We start from the raw sequence: 20,141 nt of genomic DNA, 5'->3' as shown, positions 1-20,141 counted from the left end.
CGAAAATTTTGTCAAAATTGTGTTTCTAAAGAAAATTTTGTCAAAATTGTATTTCTAAAGAAAATTTTGTGAAAGTTTTATTTCGTGGAAAATGTTGTCTAAATTTTATGTCGTGAAAAATTTTGTCAAAATTTTATTTCTATAGAAAATTTTGTCAAAATTTTATTTCTATAGAAAATTTTGTCAAAATTTTATTTCTATAGAAAATGTTGTCAAAATTTTATTTCTATAGAAAATTTTGTCAAAATTGTATTTCTATCGAAAATTTTGTCAAAATTGTATTTCTATCGAAAATTTTGTCAAAATTTTATTTTGTAGAAAATTTTGTCAAAATTTTATTTTGTAGAAAATTTTGTCAAAATTTTATTTCGTAGAAAATTTTGTCAAAATTTTATTTCGTAGAAAATTTTGTCAAAATTTTATGTCGTAGAAAATTTTGTAAAATTTTTATTTCTATAGAAAATTTTGGCAAATTTTTAATTTCTGTAGGAAATGTTGGCAAAATTGTATTTCTATAGAAAATTGTATAAAAATTTTATTTCTATAGAAAATTTCGTTAAAATTTTATTTCTATGAATTTTTTTTTTTAATGTTATTTCTATAGAAAATTTTGTCAAAATTTTATTTCTATAGAAAATTTTCTTTCTATGGAAAATTTTGTCAAAATTTTTCTTTCTATAGAAAATTTTGTTAAAATTTTTATTGCTATAGAAAACTTTGTTACAATTTTTATTTCTATAGAAAATTTTGTTAAAATTTTTATATCTATAGAAAATTTTGTTAAAATTTTTATTTCTATAGAAAATTTTGTTAAAATTTTTATTTCTAAAGAAAATTTTGTCAAAATTTACATCTATAGAAAATTTTGGAAAAAAAAAATATTTCTATAGAAAAATGTGTCAAATTTTTTTTGTCAAAACCATTTTTGGTAGATTTTTACCAACTGTGCCTACGTCCCTGATTTATAAGATATAATAACATTGTTATCACCATTGTTATCACCATTTGTGTATTTTATACAAAATTAAATGCAATGTGTGAGATAATCATAACAATAAAAAAATTATATATAAACAAAATTGATTAAATCGACGAATCCAAGATGAAAGTAAATGGGCAGTTATAATGCAGCAAAATTACTTTAATCATTTTCCACCAAAAGAATCATCGCCTTTATTTTGCTTTGTTTTCTCTTTCTACTTGAAATATCCTTTAGCAGCAGCTCCCTCAACTATCGTTTTAATGGCAGCAAATGCCTCTTGTGATGTGGGTAGAATTTCCTCAGCTGGCAGTATAAACATATCCTGACTATCGGGCGGACCACGCAATTCAAAGGTATAGGCTATGGGAATTTTTTGATAGGCATAAGCCCAATCCATACTACCACCACTTGATGGATAAATTGTTTCAATAATGCTGCCACTAACATAATCCTTGCCGGTCAACGATTTAATTGCCTCCGTGGCTTTTTGACCCAATTCCTTTAAATCCTCATAATTGGCCACATGCTCCTTGGTGTAACCAAATGGAAACATAATCATTTGCGAATAAGAATGTAATGCTAAATAAGCCTTAATCTGCTCCTTTGCCACATTCTCTTCAATGAATTTAATGACACGTTGTGTTTCAATTTCTGACGCGGCCGAGGGTCCGGCGAAATCATAACGACTTGGATCACTACTACTGCCAGTAGAGTTCCAATGATCTGGATAATTGCGATTTAAATCAACACCACGATTTATGCCAAATAATTGACGATTCTTACGCCACATACGATCATGTTCGAATGTATATTTATAGCCATCTGGATTTATGCTGGGAAAGATAATCCAATTGTAGCTTTTGGCTAAATTAATCACACTCTCATCGCTGGAGGTCAATAATTGGTTAATAATATAATTTGCTGCAGCAGGAGCAATCCATTCTCGGGCATGTATACCGGCTTCTATGAACACGGCTTTGTTCGAGGGATTATGGGAGATTTTAACTCCTTTAATGGGAACTCCTTGGGTGCTGGTACCCATATCAAGTAAACTCACAACATTGGGATATTTCTTCACCAAGGATTCCAGCCATTCATAAATGGTTTCCAAATGGTAATAATGATACCAATCAAATTTATTAAGATCTGTACCCACCGGCAAAACAGATGCATAATTCTTATCAATTTTCTCTTGGAAGTTGTAGGTCTGCAATAAAAGGGAATTCAAGAAACATATCCTCAACTAATTTCCATTTATCTTACCAAAATACGATGTTGTACTTTATAATGTTCCAAAAGATCTGCCAAATCTGCAACTTTATGCGATGCCACAAGTATCGATAATTTTTGGCCCACTTCACGGGCATGACCTATAAAAATCATGCTATCGCTTTGTTCTTCCACCTTTTTGAAGATGTCCACATGTTCTTCAGTAGCCAATTCCACATTGTAGATGCGATAGTTATCATAGCGTGCTAGATTCTTAAACGGTTCCACACAACGGTCATCTTTGGTGCAGAACGAAGCTCCGGTGGTAACTGACTTTGCCTCAGACATGGTTAGAAGTGAAATGAGTAGAGTTAAAAATCTAAATTTATTCCATCGGTTGTCGGCACTCATTTTCTCTTTCTTTTTGGCAAAAACATTAAACAAATTCTAAAAAGCAATCAGCCACAAATGGCCGCACAAAGAGTACAGTGAAATATTCTTTCCAGTTGTGTGTGCGTTTGAGAAAAAGCTATAGACCCAGTAGGAAATATTTTGGTGGTGATTTTCTTTAAAAGCTGGGAAAGATTTTGTTATTAATACGTAAGGAAAGAAATTTGACAAAAGTTTCTATAGATATAAAAATTTTAACAAAATTTTGACAACATTTTCTATAGAAATAAAATTTTGACAAAATTTTCTATAGAAATAAAATGTTGATAAAATTTTCTATGCAAATAAAATTTTCTATAGAAATAAAATTTTGACAAAATTTTCAATAGAAATAAAATTTTGACAGAAGTTCCTTTGGATATAAAAGTTTTAACAAAATTTTCTATAAATATAAAAATTTTGACAAAATTTTCTATAGAAATAAAATTTTAACAAAACTTTCTATAGAAATAAAATTTTGATAAAATTTTCTATAGAAATGAAATTTTAACAAAACTTTCTATAGAAATAAAATTTTGACTAAATTTTCTATAGATAGAACATTTTGACAAAATTTTCTATAGAAATGAAATTTTAACAAAATTTTCTATAGAAATAACATTTTGACAAAAGTTTCTATAGATATAAAAATTTTAACAAAATTTTCTACAGAATTAAAATTTTGACAAAATTTTCTATAGAAATAAAATGTTGATAAAATTTTCTATAGAAATAAAATTTTGACAAATTTTTCAATAGAAATAAAATTTTGACAGAATTTTTTATAGAAATCGAATTTTGACAAAATTCTCAATAGAAATAAAATTTTGACCAAATTTTCTATAGACGGAAAATTTTGACCAAATTTTCTATAGACAGAAAATTTTGACAAAATTTTCTATAGAAATGAAATTTTAACAAACTTTTCTATAGAAATAAAATTTTTGACAAAATTTTCTATAGAAATAAAATTTTGACAAAATTTTCCATAGAAATACAATTTTGACAAAATTTTCCATAGAAATAAAATTTTGACAAAATTTTCTACAGAAATAAAATTTTTGACAAAATTTTCTATAGAAATAAAATTTTGATAAAATTTTTACAAAATTTGCTATAGAGATAAAATTTTGACAAATTTTCTATAGAAATAAAATTTAACAAAATTTTCTACAGAAATAAAATTTAACAAAATTTTCTACAGAAATAAAATTTTTACAAACTTTTCTATACAAATAAAATTTTGACAAAATTTTCTATGGAAATAAAATTTTGACAAAATTTTCCATAGAAATAAAATTTTGCCAAAATTTTCTACAGAAATAAAATTTTGATAAAAGTTTCTATAGATACAGAAATAAAATTTTTACAAACTTTTCTATACAAATAAAATTTTGACAAAATTTTCCATGGAAATAAAATTTTGACAAAATTTTCCATAGAAATAAAATTTTGCCAAAATTTTCTACAGAAATAAAATTTTGATAAAAGTTTCTATAGATATAAAACTTTTGACAAAATTTTCTGTAGAAATGAAATTTTGCAAACATTGCCTATAGAAATAAAATTTTGTCAAAATTTCCTATAGAAATAAAATTTTGACAAAATTTTCGATAGAAATGAAATTTTAACAAAATATTCTATAGAAATAAAATTTTTGACAAAATTTTCTATAGAAATAAAATTTTGATAAAATTTCCCATAGAAATAAAATTTTTACAAAATTTTCGATAGAAAAAAAATTTTCGCTAATTTTCTATAGAAATAAAGTTTTGACAAAATTTTCTATAGAAATAAAATTTTGATAAAAATTTCTATAGAAATAAAATTTTGACAAAATTTTCTATAAAAATAAAATGTTGGCAAAATTTTCTATAAAAATAAAATTTTTACAAAATTTGCTATAGAAATAAAATTTTGACAAATTTTCTATAGAAATAAAATTTTTGAAAAAATTTTCTATAGAAATAAAATTTTTGAAAAAATTTTCTATAGAAATAATATTTTGGCAAATATTTCTATAGAAATAAAATTTTGCCAACATTTTCTATAGAAATAAAACTTTGACAAAAATTTTCTATAGAAATAAAATTTTGACAACATTTTCCATAGAAATAAAATTTTAGCAAAATTTTCTATATATATAAAATTTTTAACTGCTTTCTTACATATCAAGACAAAATGGTGCTTCAACATAAAGGAATTAACATTTTAAAAATACCTTCTTTAGATAACATAATTAGAGTATATAATTTCATTTCTCGTACCAACACAATTATATAATATGTAAAATCAAATTTTCACTGTTTCCCTTTATATTTTATCAAAATGTTTAGCTGATAGCCTTTGTAGCTAATGCTATTTCTTCTTTTTCTTTATACTTGCCTTATATTTATATAAGCTAAGTTAAATTTAATAAATAAAATAAATAATAAAATTTTCTTTAGAAATGAAATTTTAACAAACTTTTCTATAGAAATAACATTTTTGACAAAATTTTGACAAATTTTCCATAGAAATAAAATTTTGACAACATTTTCCATAGAAATAAAATTTTAGCAAAATTTTCTATAAAAATAAAATTTTGACAAAAGTTTTCATAGATCTAAAATTTAAAAAAAAAATTCTATAGATATAAAATTTTTAACTAAATTTTCTATAGATATAAAAATTTTGACAAAATTTTCTATAGAAATAAAATTTTGACAAAATTTTCTATAGAAATGAAATTTTGAAAAAATTTTCTATAGCAATAAAATTTTGACAAAATTTTCTATAGAAATGAAATTTTGACAAAATTTTCTATAGAAATAAAATTTTTTAAAAAATTTTCTAAAGAAATAAAATTGTTGACAAAATTTTCTATAGAAATAAAATTTTGACAAAATTTTCCATAGATATAACATTTTGACAAAATTTTCCATAGAAATAAAATTTTGACAAAATTTTCCATAGAAATAAAATTTTGACAAAAGTTTCTATAGATATAAAAATTTCAACAAAATTTTCTATAAATATAAAAATTTTGACAAAAAAAGGAGGTCCCTTGTCATTGAGCTTAACATGGAATCGGGCAGCACTCAGTGATAAAAGAGAAGTTCACCACTGTGGTATCACAATGGACTGAATAGTCTAAGTGAGCCTGATACATCGGGCTGCCACATAACTTAACCTAACCTACATACGATCAACCAAATATGTAACAGCTGATACTGATTGATATGATTTGCAGACTTTTTTCTATGAGTGTAGATATATTTGGAATTTAAATACTCATAGGCTGTAGCTCATAGCACTCAGCCTTTACCTATCTCAACGCTATCAAAACTAATGAGAAAGCAAAAAAGCTTTTCAGCCAAGAGATTGAAAGAGAAATTAATTAAGCGATTCTCAGCAAAATAAGTAAATGTCTGGTTTAGTTTGTGGTCATCTAGATTGTAGACAGTATACTCCGATGGAATATTGGATGAATTCTCTTGAAAACTCAAATAATTCCATTCAGTTTATAATCTACTTTTCACTATGAGAGTACAAAGAATAGTCTGCCAGTTAGCAGTAAGAATTAAAAGAAAATTTCTACGATCAATTCAGGTGTTCAGCTATTAAATTTACTTTATTTGAATTTCACTTCTAGAGGAGGCAAGCAGGCATATTCGCAAGAGAGATGGCCACCAATAGCATTATTCCCAAAACAATTAATCCCGATATTGAGAAGGAACGACAAAATGCCTCATTCAATGTTGAAGATTTTGCAGTCTGGTGGCATGGGGGTCATGATAAATTAAAATTAAAGAGATATGTGGGTAAGTGTTAGATTAAGTATCAAAGAGTGAACTTTGTAATGTGTATACACTCAAGCAAATGAGTATTTGAAAATGGCCAAAGGCAGCAATTGTGATGGGTTAAAAAGAAGAAAGATCTCAGTATCAAATAGGCCATGATACAAGTATTGAAGCTATTGCCAGTGTAATAACATCAAAATCCAAGTGCAGTGAAACCTCTTTAACTTGGACACTCAGAAAACCGGGGATGTTTGCTATATTAACACATTACAATAAACTTCTAATAAAGGGAAACCTCCCAAATGTGAACAAAATGTAGGTGACCGTGGGCGTTCAGAGGTTTCTCAGAGGTTTCACTGTACATTGAACTGCCAGGATAGGGTTGCCCAATAAGGGTAAAAATAAGAAAGCACAGAAAGTACATAAACTTATAGAAAAACAATTTGCTAAAAACCGCAGTCGTTGTCTGCTTTTTATATTGTTGCACTTTATGGTCTAGCGATTATGATCTTCGAATATTGACGTTTCTCACCTTCTTTGTATGTGCTTTTTTTTCTTTCAAAATTTTAGAATCATCAATATTTGCTGACATGAAAGATGAAAGTATGTTCAAAACTTTAAATTTGTCCCACGAAGATTTCTACACGGAAGCTATTAAGGATGCTGTAAGATTGGCGAGAAAATTACGCAATTTGCAGAAAGAATTAAATCCCGGTGGCAACGATATATGGCCGTAAGTATTTCCGCTTTTCATAAAGGATAGACTCGTTGTATGGTCTGTACAGAAAACATAGACCAAGAACATGAATATACGTCTCTTGACAATTCACAGCGCTGTGGTTTGTCTGCACTCCGCAGATGTCACTGTTTCGTCTGCAAATGAGTGATTTTTCTACCCTCCACCATAGGATGGTGGGGGATGTTAATTTTGTCATTCAGTTTGTAGCACATCGAAATATTGCTCTAAGACCCCATAAAGTATATATATATTCTGGGCCTAACTTCCGAACGAAATAAGCTATCGACTTAAAACTTGGCACAAGTAGTTGTTATTGATGTAGGTCGGATGGTATTGCAAATGGGTCATAACGAACCACTTTTACGTATAGTCCCCACATAAACCGACCCCTAGATTTGGCTTGCGGATCCTCTTGGAGGAGCAAAATTCATCCGATCCGGTTGAAATTTGGTACGTGATGTACGTATATGGTCTCTAACAACCATGCAAAAATTGGCCCATATCGGTCCATAATTATATATAGCTCCATATTAACCGATCCCCAGACTTGAGCTTCGGAACCTCTTGGAGGAGCAAAATTCATCCGATTCGGTTGAAATTTGGTATGTGGTGTACGTATATGGTCTCTAACAACCATGCAAAAATTGGTCCATATCGGTCCATAATTATATATAGCTCCATATAAACCGATCCCAAGACTTGAGCTTCGGAACCTCTTGGAGGAGCAAAATTCATCCGATTCGGTTGACATTTGGTACATTGCGCTACTATATATGGCCGCTAACAGCCATACAAAAGTTGGTCCATATCGGTAGATAATTTTATAAAAATTATATTTCTATAGAAAATGTTGTCAAAATTTTATTTCTATAGAAAATTTTGTCAATATCATTGTGAATTGACAAAAGACGTCTATAAATTTCTTAGTCTATGGTGATATTTTCTCAATTCACAATAACAGTTTATTGTGAATAAATTTTACACTAATGACCGGTACTTAGTTCGGTTTTTGCATTGAAAATCAGTTTGAATGATCAACTCTGTCGTATTTTATATTGCATCTCCATTTCGAAGTCCATAGTCAATTATGATAAGATAAAATGGGTTCATAAGCTTTTCTGTTTATCTTTCTCCAAGAATCTTCACGATCTGGTTTTTGATTTATTCATTTTTGCCAACCAAAAACAAATGTTTATCAATGATAAATGATGTGACACTTACCTTATTCTTCAAATTTTGGAATTTACTGCAACTGGGGATCATGTTAAGGATGTACACTAGGAGTGTACCTCAATGCGATTCATCAACTTTGTGGGCTGCCCATCGAGCCCAATTTCTGTTGAGATCTTGACCGTCTTATTTTCGTAGAATACTTCCTCTAGGCTGATGACCATAACGTTGCCCGTTCTTAGGGAGACCTGCCCAAATATATAGATCGCCACCTAGAGCTGATTCAGAACCTAGCTCAGCTGGGAAACACAAGCTAGAAACAAATTGTGAAGTTCTTTAAGGATACGAAATTCTTAGGAGGCGACAAGAGACTGGACATTATTTTCTACCTCTATGGAGAATACTCATTTCTATTTAATGGAATCTTATGTAAGCATGTTAGTAAAAACAGACAGCTATCATACCTAATGTCACATATCTAACCTACGGTCACCCGTGTTTAATTTTCCTAAGATTTTCGAATCCATACCATTCAGCAGGTTCTAATCTTCAGCTCAGCTAGAAAACAAGAACCAGAAACAAGTTGGTATACGGAGATCTTAGAATAAGAACTATGTCACTGCTTCGATATAAAACCCGCCCCCTGGAGGTGATTCAGATCCTAGCTCAGCTTCGTTCTTAGGATCCTACGATAGAATGTACAACAAGTCGAATATTAGTATTGGTGTATGTTAGCCGGCAAAAGACAGTGTAACCTGGACACTATTTTCTACCTTACCTAATATTGTGCGAATAACAGACAGCTACCAAACCTACCAAAGCTTCTCTAAGTGGTTTCACTGCAATGTGGAACGCCGTTCGGACTCGGCTATAAAAAGGAGATCCCTTGTCATTGAGCTTAACATGGAATCGGGCAGCACTCAGTGATAAGAGAGAAGTTCACCAATGTGGTATCACAATGGACTGAATAGTCTAAGTGTGCCTGATACATCGGGCTGCTACCTAACCTAACCGCCACATAACCCACCTTGAAGGTTTCATGGGTATTCCGGAAATCAAAACTTCTCCTTTGTGAACGAAGTTAAAAGATCTCAGTTTGATTTACGGAATTTTGTCAATATTCTGCCATGGACTAAGGGCTAGAGTTGCGAATCTTCGCTGAACCAACCTTGATGGTTCCTTGATAGTGTATCCATCCAAGGTTTAAGCGGGTTTAATTTGCGAATCTTACCCATTCGTTGTACAAACCCTGGTGTTTCCATGGGAATTTCAGACGAATGGCTCAGATCTTACCTAGTAAAATGAATGGGAGTTCCACCCCGGACTTAGGGTTCGAGTTGCGAATCTTAGCCTTTCTCTGAACCAATCTCCGATTTGATTTGCGAATATTAGCCTTTGGGTTAGATCTTAGGCTTTAGATATACAAACCTTGATTGTTCGATGGGAATTTCAGAGGAAAGGCTCAGATTTTATCCAGTGAAATACATATGTTATGGAAGTTCCGTTTCAGACTAAGGGTTCGGGTTGGTAATTTTAGCTTTTCGCTGAACCAACAGTGGTGGTGGATCTATCTTGGGGTTAACCGAGTTTGATTTTCGAATCTTAGCCTTTCACTGTGCAAACCTTGATGCGTCCATGGAAATTTCAGTCATATGGCTAAGATTTTACCGAGTGCAATGCATATGTTTTGGAAGTTCCACCTCGGACTAAGGTTTATAGTTTCGAATCGTAGTCTTTCGCTGAGCTCCTCCTTTTTAAACGAAGTAAATAGAGCTGAAGCTCTGGTGTGAGATCAAGTGCGTAAAATTCACACAGTGGATAATGTAGTCAGAACACTGAAATTTTAATCAGGTAATGTCCGCTTTAACCAGGATGTCATTTTGGGACTCAGTTCGGATAAGGAGGATATGTTCTTAATTTACAGATAGGGTAGAGGCGGAGGGATCTCTCCCGGTACGAGATCTGGAACATCCTCAAATGATGAATATGCATAATCCTCTATTGCTATATCGATGTGCCTCTTTCCCTCGATTTTGGGTTTGGAGCTCTGTTAGGACAAGGAGCTTTTGTTCTTAATTTGCAGGAGGAGTAGAATAATCCTCTATAGCTATACTAGTGTCTGTCTTCCCCTTGATTTTCTGTGTGGTTTTTGCCGAACCCTCCTTGGTGCAAGGGTTAGCATGACCGCCTTGCATACACAGGGTCGCGAGTTCAAGCCCAGCTTCGACCAAACACCAAACATTTTTTTTCAACGGTGGATTATCCCCTCTCAGTAATGCTACTGACATTTCTGAGTGTTTCAAAGCTTTTCTAAGTGAAGGATCCCCTGTGGTGAAATGGTTAGCATGCCCGCCTTGCATACACAGGATAGGGGGTTCAAACCCAGTTTCGGCCAAACACCAAAAAGTTTTTCAGCAGGTGGATTATCCCACCTCATGAAATGCTGGTGACATTTCTGAGTGTTTCAAAGAATCTGTGGTGATTTCTCTGCAATGTGGACAGCCGTTCGGACTCGGCTAGAAAGAGGAGGACCCTTGTCATTGATGGTGTATCAAACCTAGGGATTGATTTGCTTTAGCTTTTCGCTTTATCAACCTCAAAGGTTTCATGTTTTTTCCTATTTTTCCCTTCAGCCGGAGCTTATATTCAAAGTCGTCCTTTGTGAACGAAGTTAAAAGATCTCGGTTCGATTTATAAAATTTTTTGGAAGTTCCGTCTCGAAACAAGGATTCGAGTTGCGAATCTTAGCTTTTCGTTGTATAAACCCTTATGGTACGATGGAAATTTCTGAGGAATGGCTTAACAATGATGGTGGATCTAACCAGGCTTGATTTGCGAATCTTACCCTTTCGCTATACAAACCTTGTTGGTTCCACAGGAAGTTCAGAGGAACATGACATGGACAGGACATCCCTGAATATTGTCTCTTCAGCCGGTGCTAATACTCAAAGTCATCCTTTGTGGGCGAAGTAAACAGATCTCCGATCGGACTACGGATTCGCGTTGCAAATCTGAGTCCTTATTTGAACCAACCTTAAGGGTTCATTGATGATGGATCTAACCTATTTTTACCTTATTGGTAAAAACCTTGGGAATCTCAGGCGAATGTCTCAGGTCTTACCCAGCGAAATGCTTCTTCTCTGCAGCAGGTGCTATGATCCATCTAAGCGATCCGCATTTTACTTATGAAATTTTATGCAAATTCCGCCTGGAACTTAAGATGGGTGAGGCTCTGCTATGAGATCAAGTGCATGACTATACAGAGTGGACAGTTTAGTCGGAATTTTGAAATATTATTCAGGCCACTCCCGCTAAAACCAGGATATTGGTTTGGATCTCAGTTGAGGCAAGACGCATAGGTTCTTATTTTACAGAGTGTGCAGAATTGGCGGAATCTCTCCCGGTGCAAGTAGTGGAACATGCTCAAAATGCATACTCTCTCCCATTCCGAGGACAGTAATATCCTCAAATAATGGGAGCCACCGCGTTGTAATGGTTAGCATGCCCGCCTTGCATAAAAAGGACAATGAGCTCCTCCGAATCCCTCTCAGTAATGATGATGACATTTCTGAGTGTTTCAAATCTTCCCTAAGTGGTTTCAACGCAATGTGAAACAACATTCGGATTCGGCTATAAAAAGGAGGTAATTTAGAAAAACAGAGAGAGAATTGCAACACTGTGGTATCACAATGGATTGAATAGTCTAAGTGAGGCTGAAAAAACTGCTAGTATACCTAACCCAACCATCCTCAAATTATAAATATGCACAATCCTCAATAGAGAGTAAGATCACAGAGTTGAATGCTTGTGACCTGACCATAGTGAACATAGACCCATAAATGACAAAATTTTAAATATTTTATCAAATTTAATACCTATCATTTGTATTCTCTTTCAGTACTCTTTTCAGTGGTCCCCAACTGTGGGGTGCACTTCCTGCAGGAAACCCTTTCACCGTTCATCTTTCTATATCAGTCGATGCCATAAGAAATTTGGGTACCGACGAACAATTTGAAAAATTTGGTAAACCTGCTGAAAATTTTGAGATAATGGTGGCATATGCGCAAACCGAATTGGGACATGGAACATTTTTAAGGGGATTAGAGACCAGAGCGGATTTTGATCCCAAAACAGATGAGTTTATTTTGAATACGCCCACTTTGACGGCATATAAATTTTGGCCAGGAGGATGTAAGATTAAATTATACCAGAGAAGAGACCATAGCCAAATTTCTGTATTCTTTTTTCAGTGGGTCATTCATCAACTCATTGCATAGCTATGGCAAATTTATATATTCACAATAAACCAAAGGGTGTGGCCACATTTATTGTACCTCTACGTGATCCAGAGACGTATATGCCTTTGCCAGGCATAGAACTTGGCGATATTGGTAAGAAATTCGGATTCTATGGTGTTAACAATGGCTATTTGGGTATGAAAAATGTTCGTATACCAAGGACTAATATGTTAATGCGTCATGTCCAAGTTCATCCTGATGGTACCTTCGAGCAGAGTCCAGCAGCGGCATTGAGTTATTTTTCCATGGTGTTTGGTCGATGCTGGATAGCTCATAATCATACCAATATGTTAGCCGCGGCTGCTGTAATTGCCACACGTTATTCGTCAGTGAGAAGACAATCGCCCATAAATCCCAAGTAGGTTTTTGTTTGGCCTAATAATTTGGTATCAAAATTATTAATTTGCTCTTTGCAGAGAACCTGAAGTTCAAATTATGGATCATGTTACCCAACAAATGAAACTATTTCCCGAAATAGCCACTGCAATGGCGGGAAAATTGGCAGCGGAAAAACTGCGCAAGATATATAATCAAACAGCTGAAGATATTAAGCGTGGTCAATTCGGAGGACTTTCTGAAATTCATGCTTTGTCATGTGCCATGAAGGCAATATGTACCGCTGATTCAGCAGCCGGTGTAGATCGTTTGCGTTTGGCTTGTGGAGGTCATGGTTATTTGGCTTCATCAAATATGAGTAATCTGTATACCACAGCTACGGCTGGTTGCACCTACGAGGGAGATAATACCATACTACTACTGCAAGTTGGCCGATTCTTAATGAAATCTGGTCAACAGGCGTTGGCGGGTAAGCCTTTGGCTCCAACGGCTTTGTATTTGCAAAAGCCACCAATGGAAAAGTGGACGGGATCTTGGGAAAACATTGTCCAGGGATTGGAGAGTGCCGCAGCAAAGTAAGTTGAGTAAATTAAGGGTCATGGAATTAATCCCCGTTTAGACCAAAAAAAAATTTTGTTGACGGTTATCTATCTCCTCTCAGTAATGCTAGTGTTATATCTACGTGTTTTAAAAAGGGGTTCCCTGCCATTGAATAGAATAGAATTTGGCAGCACTCATTGATAACAGAGAATTTCACCACCTGTGGCAACACTATGGATTGAATAGTCGATTTTGAGTCCTGTATCCCTCACAATCATTTGGGCGTAAATATAACGAGGGGAAAAGTAGTGTAACACCAAGGCAACATATTTTTCGCGAATCGAAAACGCTCTAAGTAAGGCAAAAATAACGGATTGCCGCCTATACTAACCCATAAGGCGTTTATAGTTGAGATAGGATCTCAATGCAAAAATTGATCGAGACGAAAGTGGACATTGGTTACCGACTTTGCGATATTTCGAATGGACGCAGACTTCTAAGATATTGTATGTTTCGGTAGTCGAAAATATTGTAACGGACGTTCTTCTTGTTTCGGAGTAATATCGAGCCAGTACTGAATATCAGAACTATAGAGATATAAAAGTGAAAGGACCCTGGTGAAAACTTTTTGTGCTGACCGTCAGTTCACGAATTCTGAAAAGAGATTGAAGCCGCCGATAATTAACAGCCAATTTTTCATATCCGAAACCAATGCTTTCGTTCGACTAGAATGCCCAAAACAGCTGAATTTATAAAGGAAATCAGCTGTTTTTGGCATTTCAGTCGAACGAAAGCGTTCGTTTCGGATATGAGAAATTGGCTGTAAATCTATTCTGATTCAGTGTGTAAATATGACCATAGCGATAGACGGTAGGAGAACGCTTGTTTACGTATATTTATTATCCGCGACGGAATACCGTGGCGGCTAGCGGCTAATTAACTCTAACTCTTTGGCGGAAAATGGATAGTGTTGCCATCGCTTGTCAAATTTGGGAAGTCACCACTAGGCATTATTGTTGCATGGCCACATGGAAATTCTTTTATCTTCAAATAACTCAACAAAGAACATGACCTTCAATATTAAAAAATCATGCTTTATTGACATCAAAAATATTCAGAAACAAGCAAAGAGAACATTTTTGCCGACAAGCTTATTGTATTTGCTCGTCGCCGAAAAAAGTCTTCGCCTACCGCCTATCGCTATGGTTATGTTTACACACTTACGGGAAGGTCCAAATACGCTACGGAATACCGTCCCAGCTAGCGCCTTGTCGTCCAAATAAAATCTATTTGGATTCATTGGCGCAATATGGGATAATGTTGCCATTGATCCCATTGAACCAAAAACATTCGCTACAACAAAATTTCTAAACTTTCGGCAAAAATCCAGGATTGAGTACATTGCTCGTTTTCTGAATTTATTAAATCACAAATTCTAGAAAATGGGTAATTACTAAAGACAGGCAAGTGTGAATCTAGCAACTGGGATTACCTTCTCTCTCATCAGCATCACTGCTTCCAACCCTGGTGGATAATTTCCCAGCTGCTCAATATCTGCACAAATACCTTAAATTGGTAAACAACCACTTTGCATGACATCACAGAAGCATATATCAACGGAAGGCAGAACGGGTTTCGTGGCTTCGTAATTGGAATTCAGAGCTAAAAAGATATAACACATAGAGTGTGATAGGGAGCCACCGTGGTGCAATGGTTAACATGCCCGCCTTGCATACACAAGGTCGTGGGTTCGATTCCTGCTACGACCGGACACCAAAAAATTTTTCAGCGGTGGATTATCCCACCTCCTTAATGTTGGTGGTATTTCTGAGGGTTTCAAAGCTTCTCTAAGTGGTTTCCCTGGAATGTGGAACGCCGTTCGGACTCGGCTATAAAAAGAAGGTCCCTTGTCATTGAGCTTAACATGGAATCGGGCAGCACTCAGTGATAAGAGAGAAGTTCACCACTGTGGTATCACAATGGACTGAATAGTCTAAGTGAGCCTGATACATCGGGCTGCCACATAACCTAACCTAACCTAGAGTGTGATAGCCCAGGCATCGTTCAACCTGTACCTGTGGTATATTCCACTTCCTCCTGTCGGGGATGTCTTCTTAGAGATTACAGCTGAAATCGATAAAATATTAAGGATTGATAACCTACATTCAGGTTAATTACGACTAATTTTCATTTATAGAGCACAAGATACGCTCAAGTAACGCTGGTTTCAAAAAAGAGCAGCATTCCAGACAGGTCTTAAAAGGATTCATGCGGATACTGTACATGAAGCGGTGGGAAGCTATATGGTTAATTCTGTTCTCACAGTGCGATCTGCGGAAAGAGAACCCCACAGCAGACTAGAAGGCTAGTTGTGAACTCCTAACCCCTTGAACTCCTTGTGCTGTAGAGCAAATGACCCAAAAAATGCCACCTCTGAGAAGTCACCTTCTGAAAGAGTCCCGGCCATCCTTAGGAAGTGATAAGCAAAACATCAATCGATCGTTCACACCGGAGTTGAGGGAATATCGGCCACATTGGGGGCGGCGCATATGGAAGCGGTTTATAAGGCTATATCTTACTACCCCTGAGCCACCGTGGTGCAATGGTTAGCATGCCCGCCTTGCATACACAAGGTCGTGAGTTCGATTCCTGCTTCGACTGAACACCAAAAAGTTTTTCAGCGGTGGATTATCCCCCCTCAGTAATGCTGGTGACATTTCTGAGGGTTTCAAAGCTTCTCTAAGTGGTTTCACTACAATGTGGAACGCCGTTCGGACTCGGCTATAAAAAGGAGGTCCCTTGTCATTGAGCTTAACATGGAATCGGGCAGCACTCAGTGATAAGAGAGTTCACCAATGTGGTAGCACAATGGACTGAATAGTATAAGTGAGCCTGATACATCGGGCTGCCACCTAACCTAACCTAACCTACTACCCCTGTAGTGTTTATTGGGGAGGGGGAAGATACAACCGTCTGCGACGATGAGGGACGGTTGTTTACAGAGTGCAGTGCGGTGTCAAATCATTCAGTGATCGAATCCGGTTGACCGTTTTATCTTTTTACACCGCTTGTCGGTATTTATCGAAAATGCCTTTTCGGTGGACCGGTAGAACCGGTGTTTTATAAGGCTTCAAGAACTGGATTTCGGTTTTTGTGGTTTGAATATAAAATTTATAATTTAAGAAATAAGTGGCAATTTACGGTCGACCGGTTTATGAAAATAGTCCGGTTTTTTTAGAACCAAGGAAAACCCGACTTAAAAAATCGGTATTTTTTATCACTCTAAAGCAATCCCAAGTACGATCTTTATACCCTTCACCACTACTGTGGTACAGGGTATAATAAGTCTGTGCATTTGTATGTAATGCCAAGAAGGAAAAGTCTGAGACCCATCGTTTAGTATACCGACTGCCTTAGAATTAAATTTTGAGTCAATATAGCGATGTCCGTCTGTCTGTCTGGAAAAGTCTGAGACCCATCGTTTAGTATACCGATAGTCTTAGAATTAAATTTTGAGTCGATTTAGCGATGTCCGTCTGTCTGTCTGTTCATGTATTTTTGTGTGCAAAGTACAGGTCGCAGTTTAAGTCCGATCGTGGTTTTTTGGGACAGAGACAATCGCTATTGATTTTGGAAAAAATCGGTTCAGATTTAGATATAGCTGCCATATATATCTATCCCTGATCTGGTCATAGTTGGCGTGTTTATCAACCGATTTTCTTCAAATTCCGTAGATCCGAATATTTTATGAGTCTCAAAAAATTTGCAAAATATCAGCCAAATTGGTTCAGATTTAGATATGGCTCCCATATATATCTTTCCTCCGATTTAGACTCATATGACCACAGAGGCCAAAGTTTACTACCGATTTTCGTGAAATATTGCATAGAGAACAGTATTGATATTTGATTTAAGTTCAGATTTAGATATAGCTCCCTTTCGTCCGATTTGCACTTATATGGCCTCAAAAGCCACAGTTTTGCCCTGATTTGCTTCAAATTTTGCACCAGGAGTATGTTTGATGGCATCGTTATGTGTTGGTTGAAATCGGTTCAGATTTAGATATAGCTCCCATATATATCTTTCATCCGATTTGCACTTATATGGCCTCAAACGCCAGGGTTTTGCCGTGATTTGCTTCAAATTTTGCAGGAGAGGTACGTTTTATAGTATCGTTAATTGTACCAAATTTGGTAGAATCGGTTCAGATTTAGATATAGCTCTCATATATATCTTTCGCCCTATTTACACTCATATGACAACGGAGGCCAAAGTTATACTCCCAATTACGTGAAATTTTGCAGAGATTGCAGAATTATTATTCTAATTATGCATGTCAAATTTGGTCAAAATCGGTTCAGATTTAGATATAGCTCCCATATATATCTTTCGTCCGATTTGCACTTATATGACCTCAAAAGCCAGAGTTTTGCCCTGACTTGCTTCAAATGTTGCACCAGGAGTATGTTTAATAGTATCGGTAAGTGTACCAAATTTGGTTGAAATCGGTTCAGATTTAGATATAGCTCTCATATATATCTTTCATCCGATTTGCACTTATATGGCCTCAAACGCCAGGGTTTTGCCGTGATTTGCTTTAAATTTTGCACAAGAGGTACGTTTTATAGTATCGTTAATTGTGCCAAATTTGGTAGAAATCGGTTCAGATTTAGATATAGCTCCCATATATAGCTTTCGTCCGATTTACACTCATATGACCACAGAGGCCAATTTTTTGCTCCGATTTAGTTGAAATTTTGCACAGGGAGTACAATTAGCATTGTAGCTATGCGTGCCAAATTTGGTTGAAATCGGTTCAGATTTAGATATATCTCCCATATATAGCTTTCGCCCGATTTACACTCATATGACCACAGAGGCCAATTTTTAACTCCGATTGAGTCGAAATTTTACACAGGGAGTAGAACAGCATTGTTGCTATGCGTGCCAAATTTGGTTGAAATCGGTTCAGATTTAAATATATTTCCCAGATATATGTTTTTCTGATTTCGACAAAAATTGTCAAAATACAACATTTTCCTGGTAAAATCGCCACTGCTTAGTCGAAAAGTTGTAAAAATGACTCTAATATATCGAGCGATAAATCATAAATAAACTTTTGCGAAGTTTCCTTAAAATTGCTTCAGATTTAAATGTTTCCCATATTTTTTTACATTGTGTTCCACCCTAGTGCATTAGCCGACTTAAATTTTGGGTCTATAGATTTTGTAGAAGTCTATCAAATTCTGTCCAGATCGAGTGATATTTAAATGTATGTATTAGGGACAAACCTTTATATATAGCCCCCAACACATTTGACGGATGTGATATGGTATCAAAAATGTAGATCTACAAAGTGGTGCAGGGTATAATATAGTCGGCCCCGCCCGACTTTAGACTTTACTTACTTGTTTTTTTTTAGAAAATAGTTGGTCATATTTTTGCATAAATTACTAATATTTCGTTCATATTATCTTTTATCCTAAAATATAGTAAAGCTCGTTTAGCTTTGGAAAATATATCTGCTCGTCTACAGGCTGGTCAATCCCAGGGAGAAGCTGCCAATAATACAGGTGTTGAATTGGTACAAGCAGCTGAGGTATGAAATGAATGAGTTCTCAGATAAAAAATGTAAACTAATATTTCATTTCATTTTACCTTATATATCAGCTTTATGGTCGTTGTTTCATTGCCAACACATTCCTTGACGAAGTTACTGGATCTACATCGAAGAATAGAAATTCAGCTATGAATAAGGTTTTGGAAAATATTTTGGAATTGTATTTGGTGAATTTGGCTTTGATAAATATGAGTGAAATTATGAGGGTAAGATAATAGATAAGGACAAAAAATAATAAAATATTTATTAAATTAAATTATTCCCTTTGCAGGTTATACAACTTTCCGATAGTGATTTACGTTCTTTACAAGCACGCTTAGAGGATGCCTTAAAAACTATGCGACCTAATGCTATAGCTATTTGTGATGGTTTCGATTTTCATGATCGAAATCTTTTATCCACTTTAGGTTCCTATGATGGCAATGTCTATGAACGTATCTTTGAAGAAGCCAAAAATAGTCCTTTGAATAAGGAACCTGTACCAAAAGTTTTTCACACACACTTGAAGCCATTCATGAAGTCCAAAGTTTAAATATGTCTTTTAAGAATATTAATATTCCAATAATATTCCAGTTAATGTTTAATAAAGTTTTTGTTTTGTTATTCTGTTGAAACAGTCTTTTCGTATTTTATCAATTGATATCGCTGGAGACGCATATCTCCAGTGCTAACAATCACACTGTGTCATACCATATGGTGTTGTGATATTTTACCAACAAAAAAGTATATACGGCCGTAAGGTCGGCCAGGCCGAATCTTATGTACCCTCCACCATGGATTGCGTAGAAGACTGTCATCCACAATCGAATTTCTTGGTTTGCGGTAACACTTGCCGATGGCAAGGTACCTTAAAATTTCTTAACACCGTCTTCTTAGTTGTAAGTTAGTCCATACGGGTATATATTAAACGGCCGATTAAATACATACGTTCACATCTTGGCAGATTTATATAGGGAAGTCTACAAATAATTACGAACCGATATGAACTTTTACGCGGTAATTAGAGAGCCAGAATTGTGATATGGGGGTCGCTTTT

The 20,141-nt window shown here is 34.8% G+C and overlaps 2 protein-coding genes across 2 annotated transcripts; one reads left to right on the top strand and one right to left on the bottom strand.

The window, feature by feature from the left end:
* Positions 1–990: 990 nt before the first annotated feature.
* On the bottom strand, positions 991–2,730 carry LOC142238090 (zinc carboxypeptidase). Its single transcript, XM_075309640.1, has 2 exons — positions 2,246–2,730; positions 991–2,189 (listed from the first exon to the last, which is right to left on the bottom strand). Exons 1-2 carry the CDS (start codon positions 2,600–2,602, stop codon positions 1,197–1,199), a joined length of 1,350 nt encoding a protein of 449 aa, XP_075165755.1. The 5' UTR covers positions 2,603–2,730; the 3' UTR covers positions 991–1,196.
* Positions 2,731–6,032: 3,302 nt separating this feature from the next.
* LOC142238996 (acyl-coenzyme A oxidase 1-like) lies at positions 6,033–19,719 on the top strand. Its single transcript, XM_075310759.1, has 9 exons — positions 6,033–6,175; positions 6,255–6,423; positions 6,973–7,135; positions 12,210–12,502; positions 12,562–12,967; positions 13,026–13,520; positions 18,979–19,084; positions 19,156–19,311; positions 19,377–19,719. The coding sequence occupies exons 1-9, from the start codon at positions 6,143–6,145 to the stop codon at positions 19,635–19,637; spliced, it is 2,082 nt and encodes a 693-aa protein (XP_075166874.1). The 5' UTR covers positions 6,033–6,142; the 3' UTR covers positions 19,638–19,719.
* The last annotated feature ends 422 nt before the right edge of the window (positions 19,720–20,141 follow it).

This window comes from Haematobia irritans, chromosome 5 (genome assembly GCF_050003625.1).
Source record: "Haematobia irritans isolate KBUSLIRL chromosome 5, ASM5000362v1, whole genome shotgun sequence".
Classification (NCBI taxonomy): domain Eukaryota; kingdom Metazoa; phylum Arthropoda; class Insecta; order Diptera; family Muscidae; genus Haematobia; species Haematobia irritans.
This window is presented reverse-complemented; position numbering and strand designations above follow the sequence as displayed.

Bases quoted from the DNA above. Each gene is read 5' to 3' on its own strand.
- LOC142238996 (XM_075310759.1), top strand. From the start codon at position 6,143: ATGAGAGTACAAAGAATAGTCTGCCAGTTAGCA. The intron at 6,424-6,972 runs GTAAGTGTTAGA...TCAAAATTTTAG, and splicing joins AAAATTAAAGAGATATGTGG to AATCATCAATATTTGCTGAC. The intron at 19,085-19,155 runs GTATGAAATGAA...CTTATATATCAG, and splicing joins AATTGGTACAAGCAGCTGAG to CTTTATGGTCGTTGTTTCAT.
- LOC142238090 (XM_075309640.1), bottom strand. From the start codon at position 2,602: ATGAGTGCCGACAACCGATGGAATAAATTTAGATTTTTAACTCTACTC. The intron at 2,190-2,245 runs GTAAGATAAATG...CTTTTATTGCAG, and splicing joins AAGTACAACATCGTATTTTG to ACCTACAACTTCCAAGAGAA.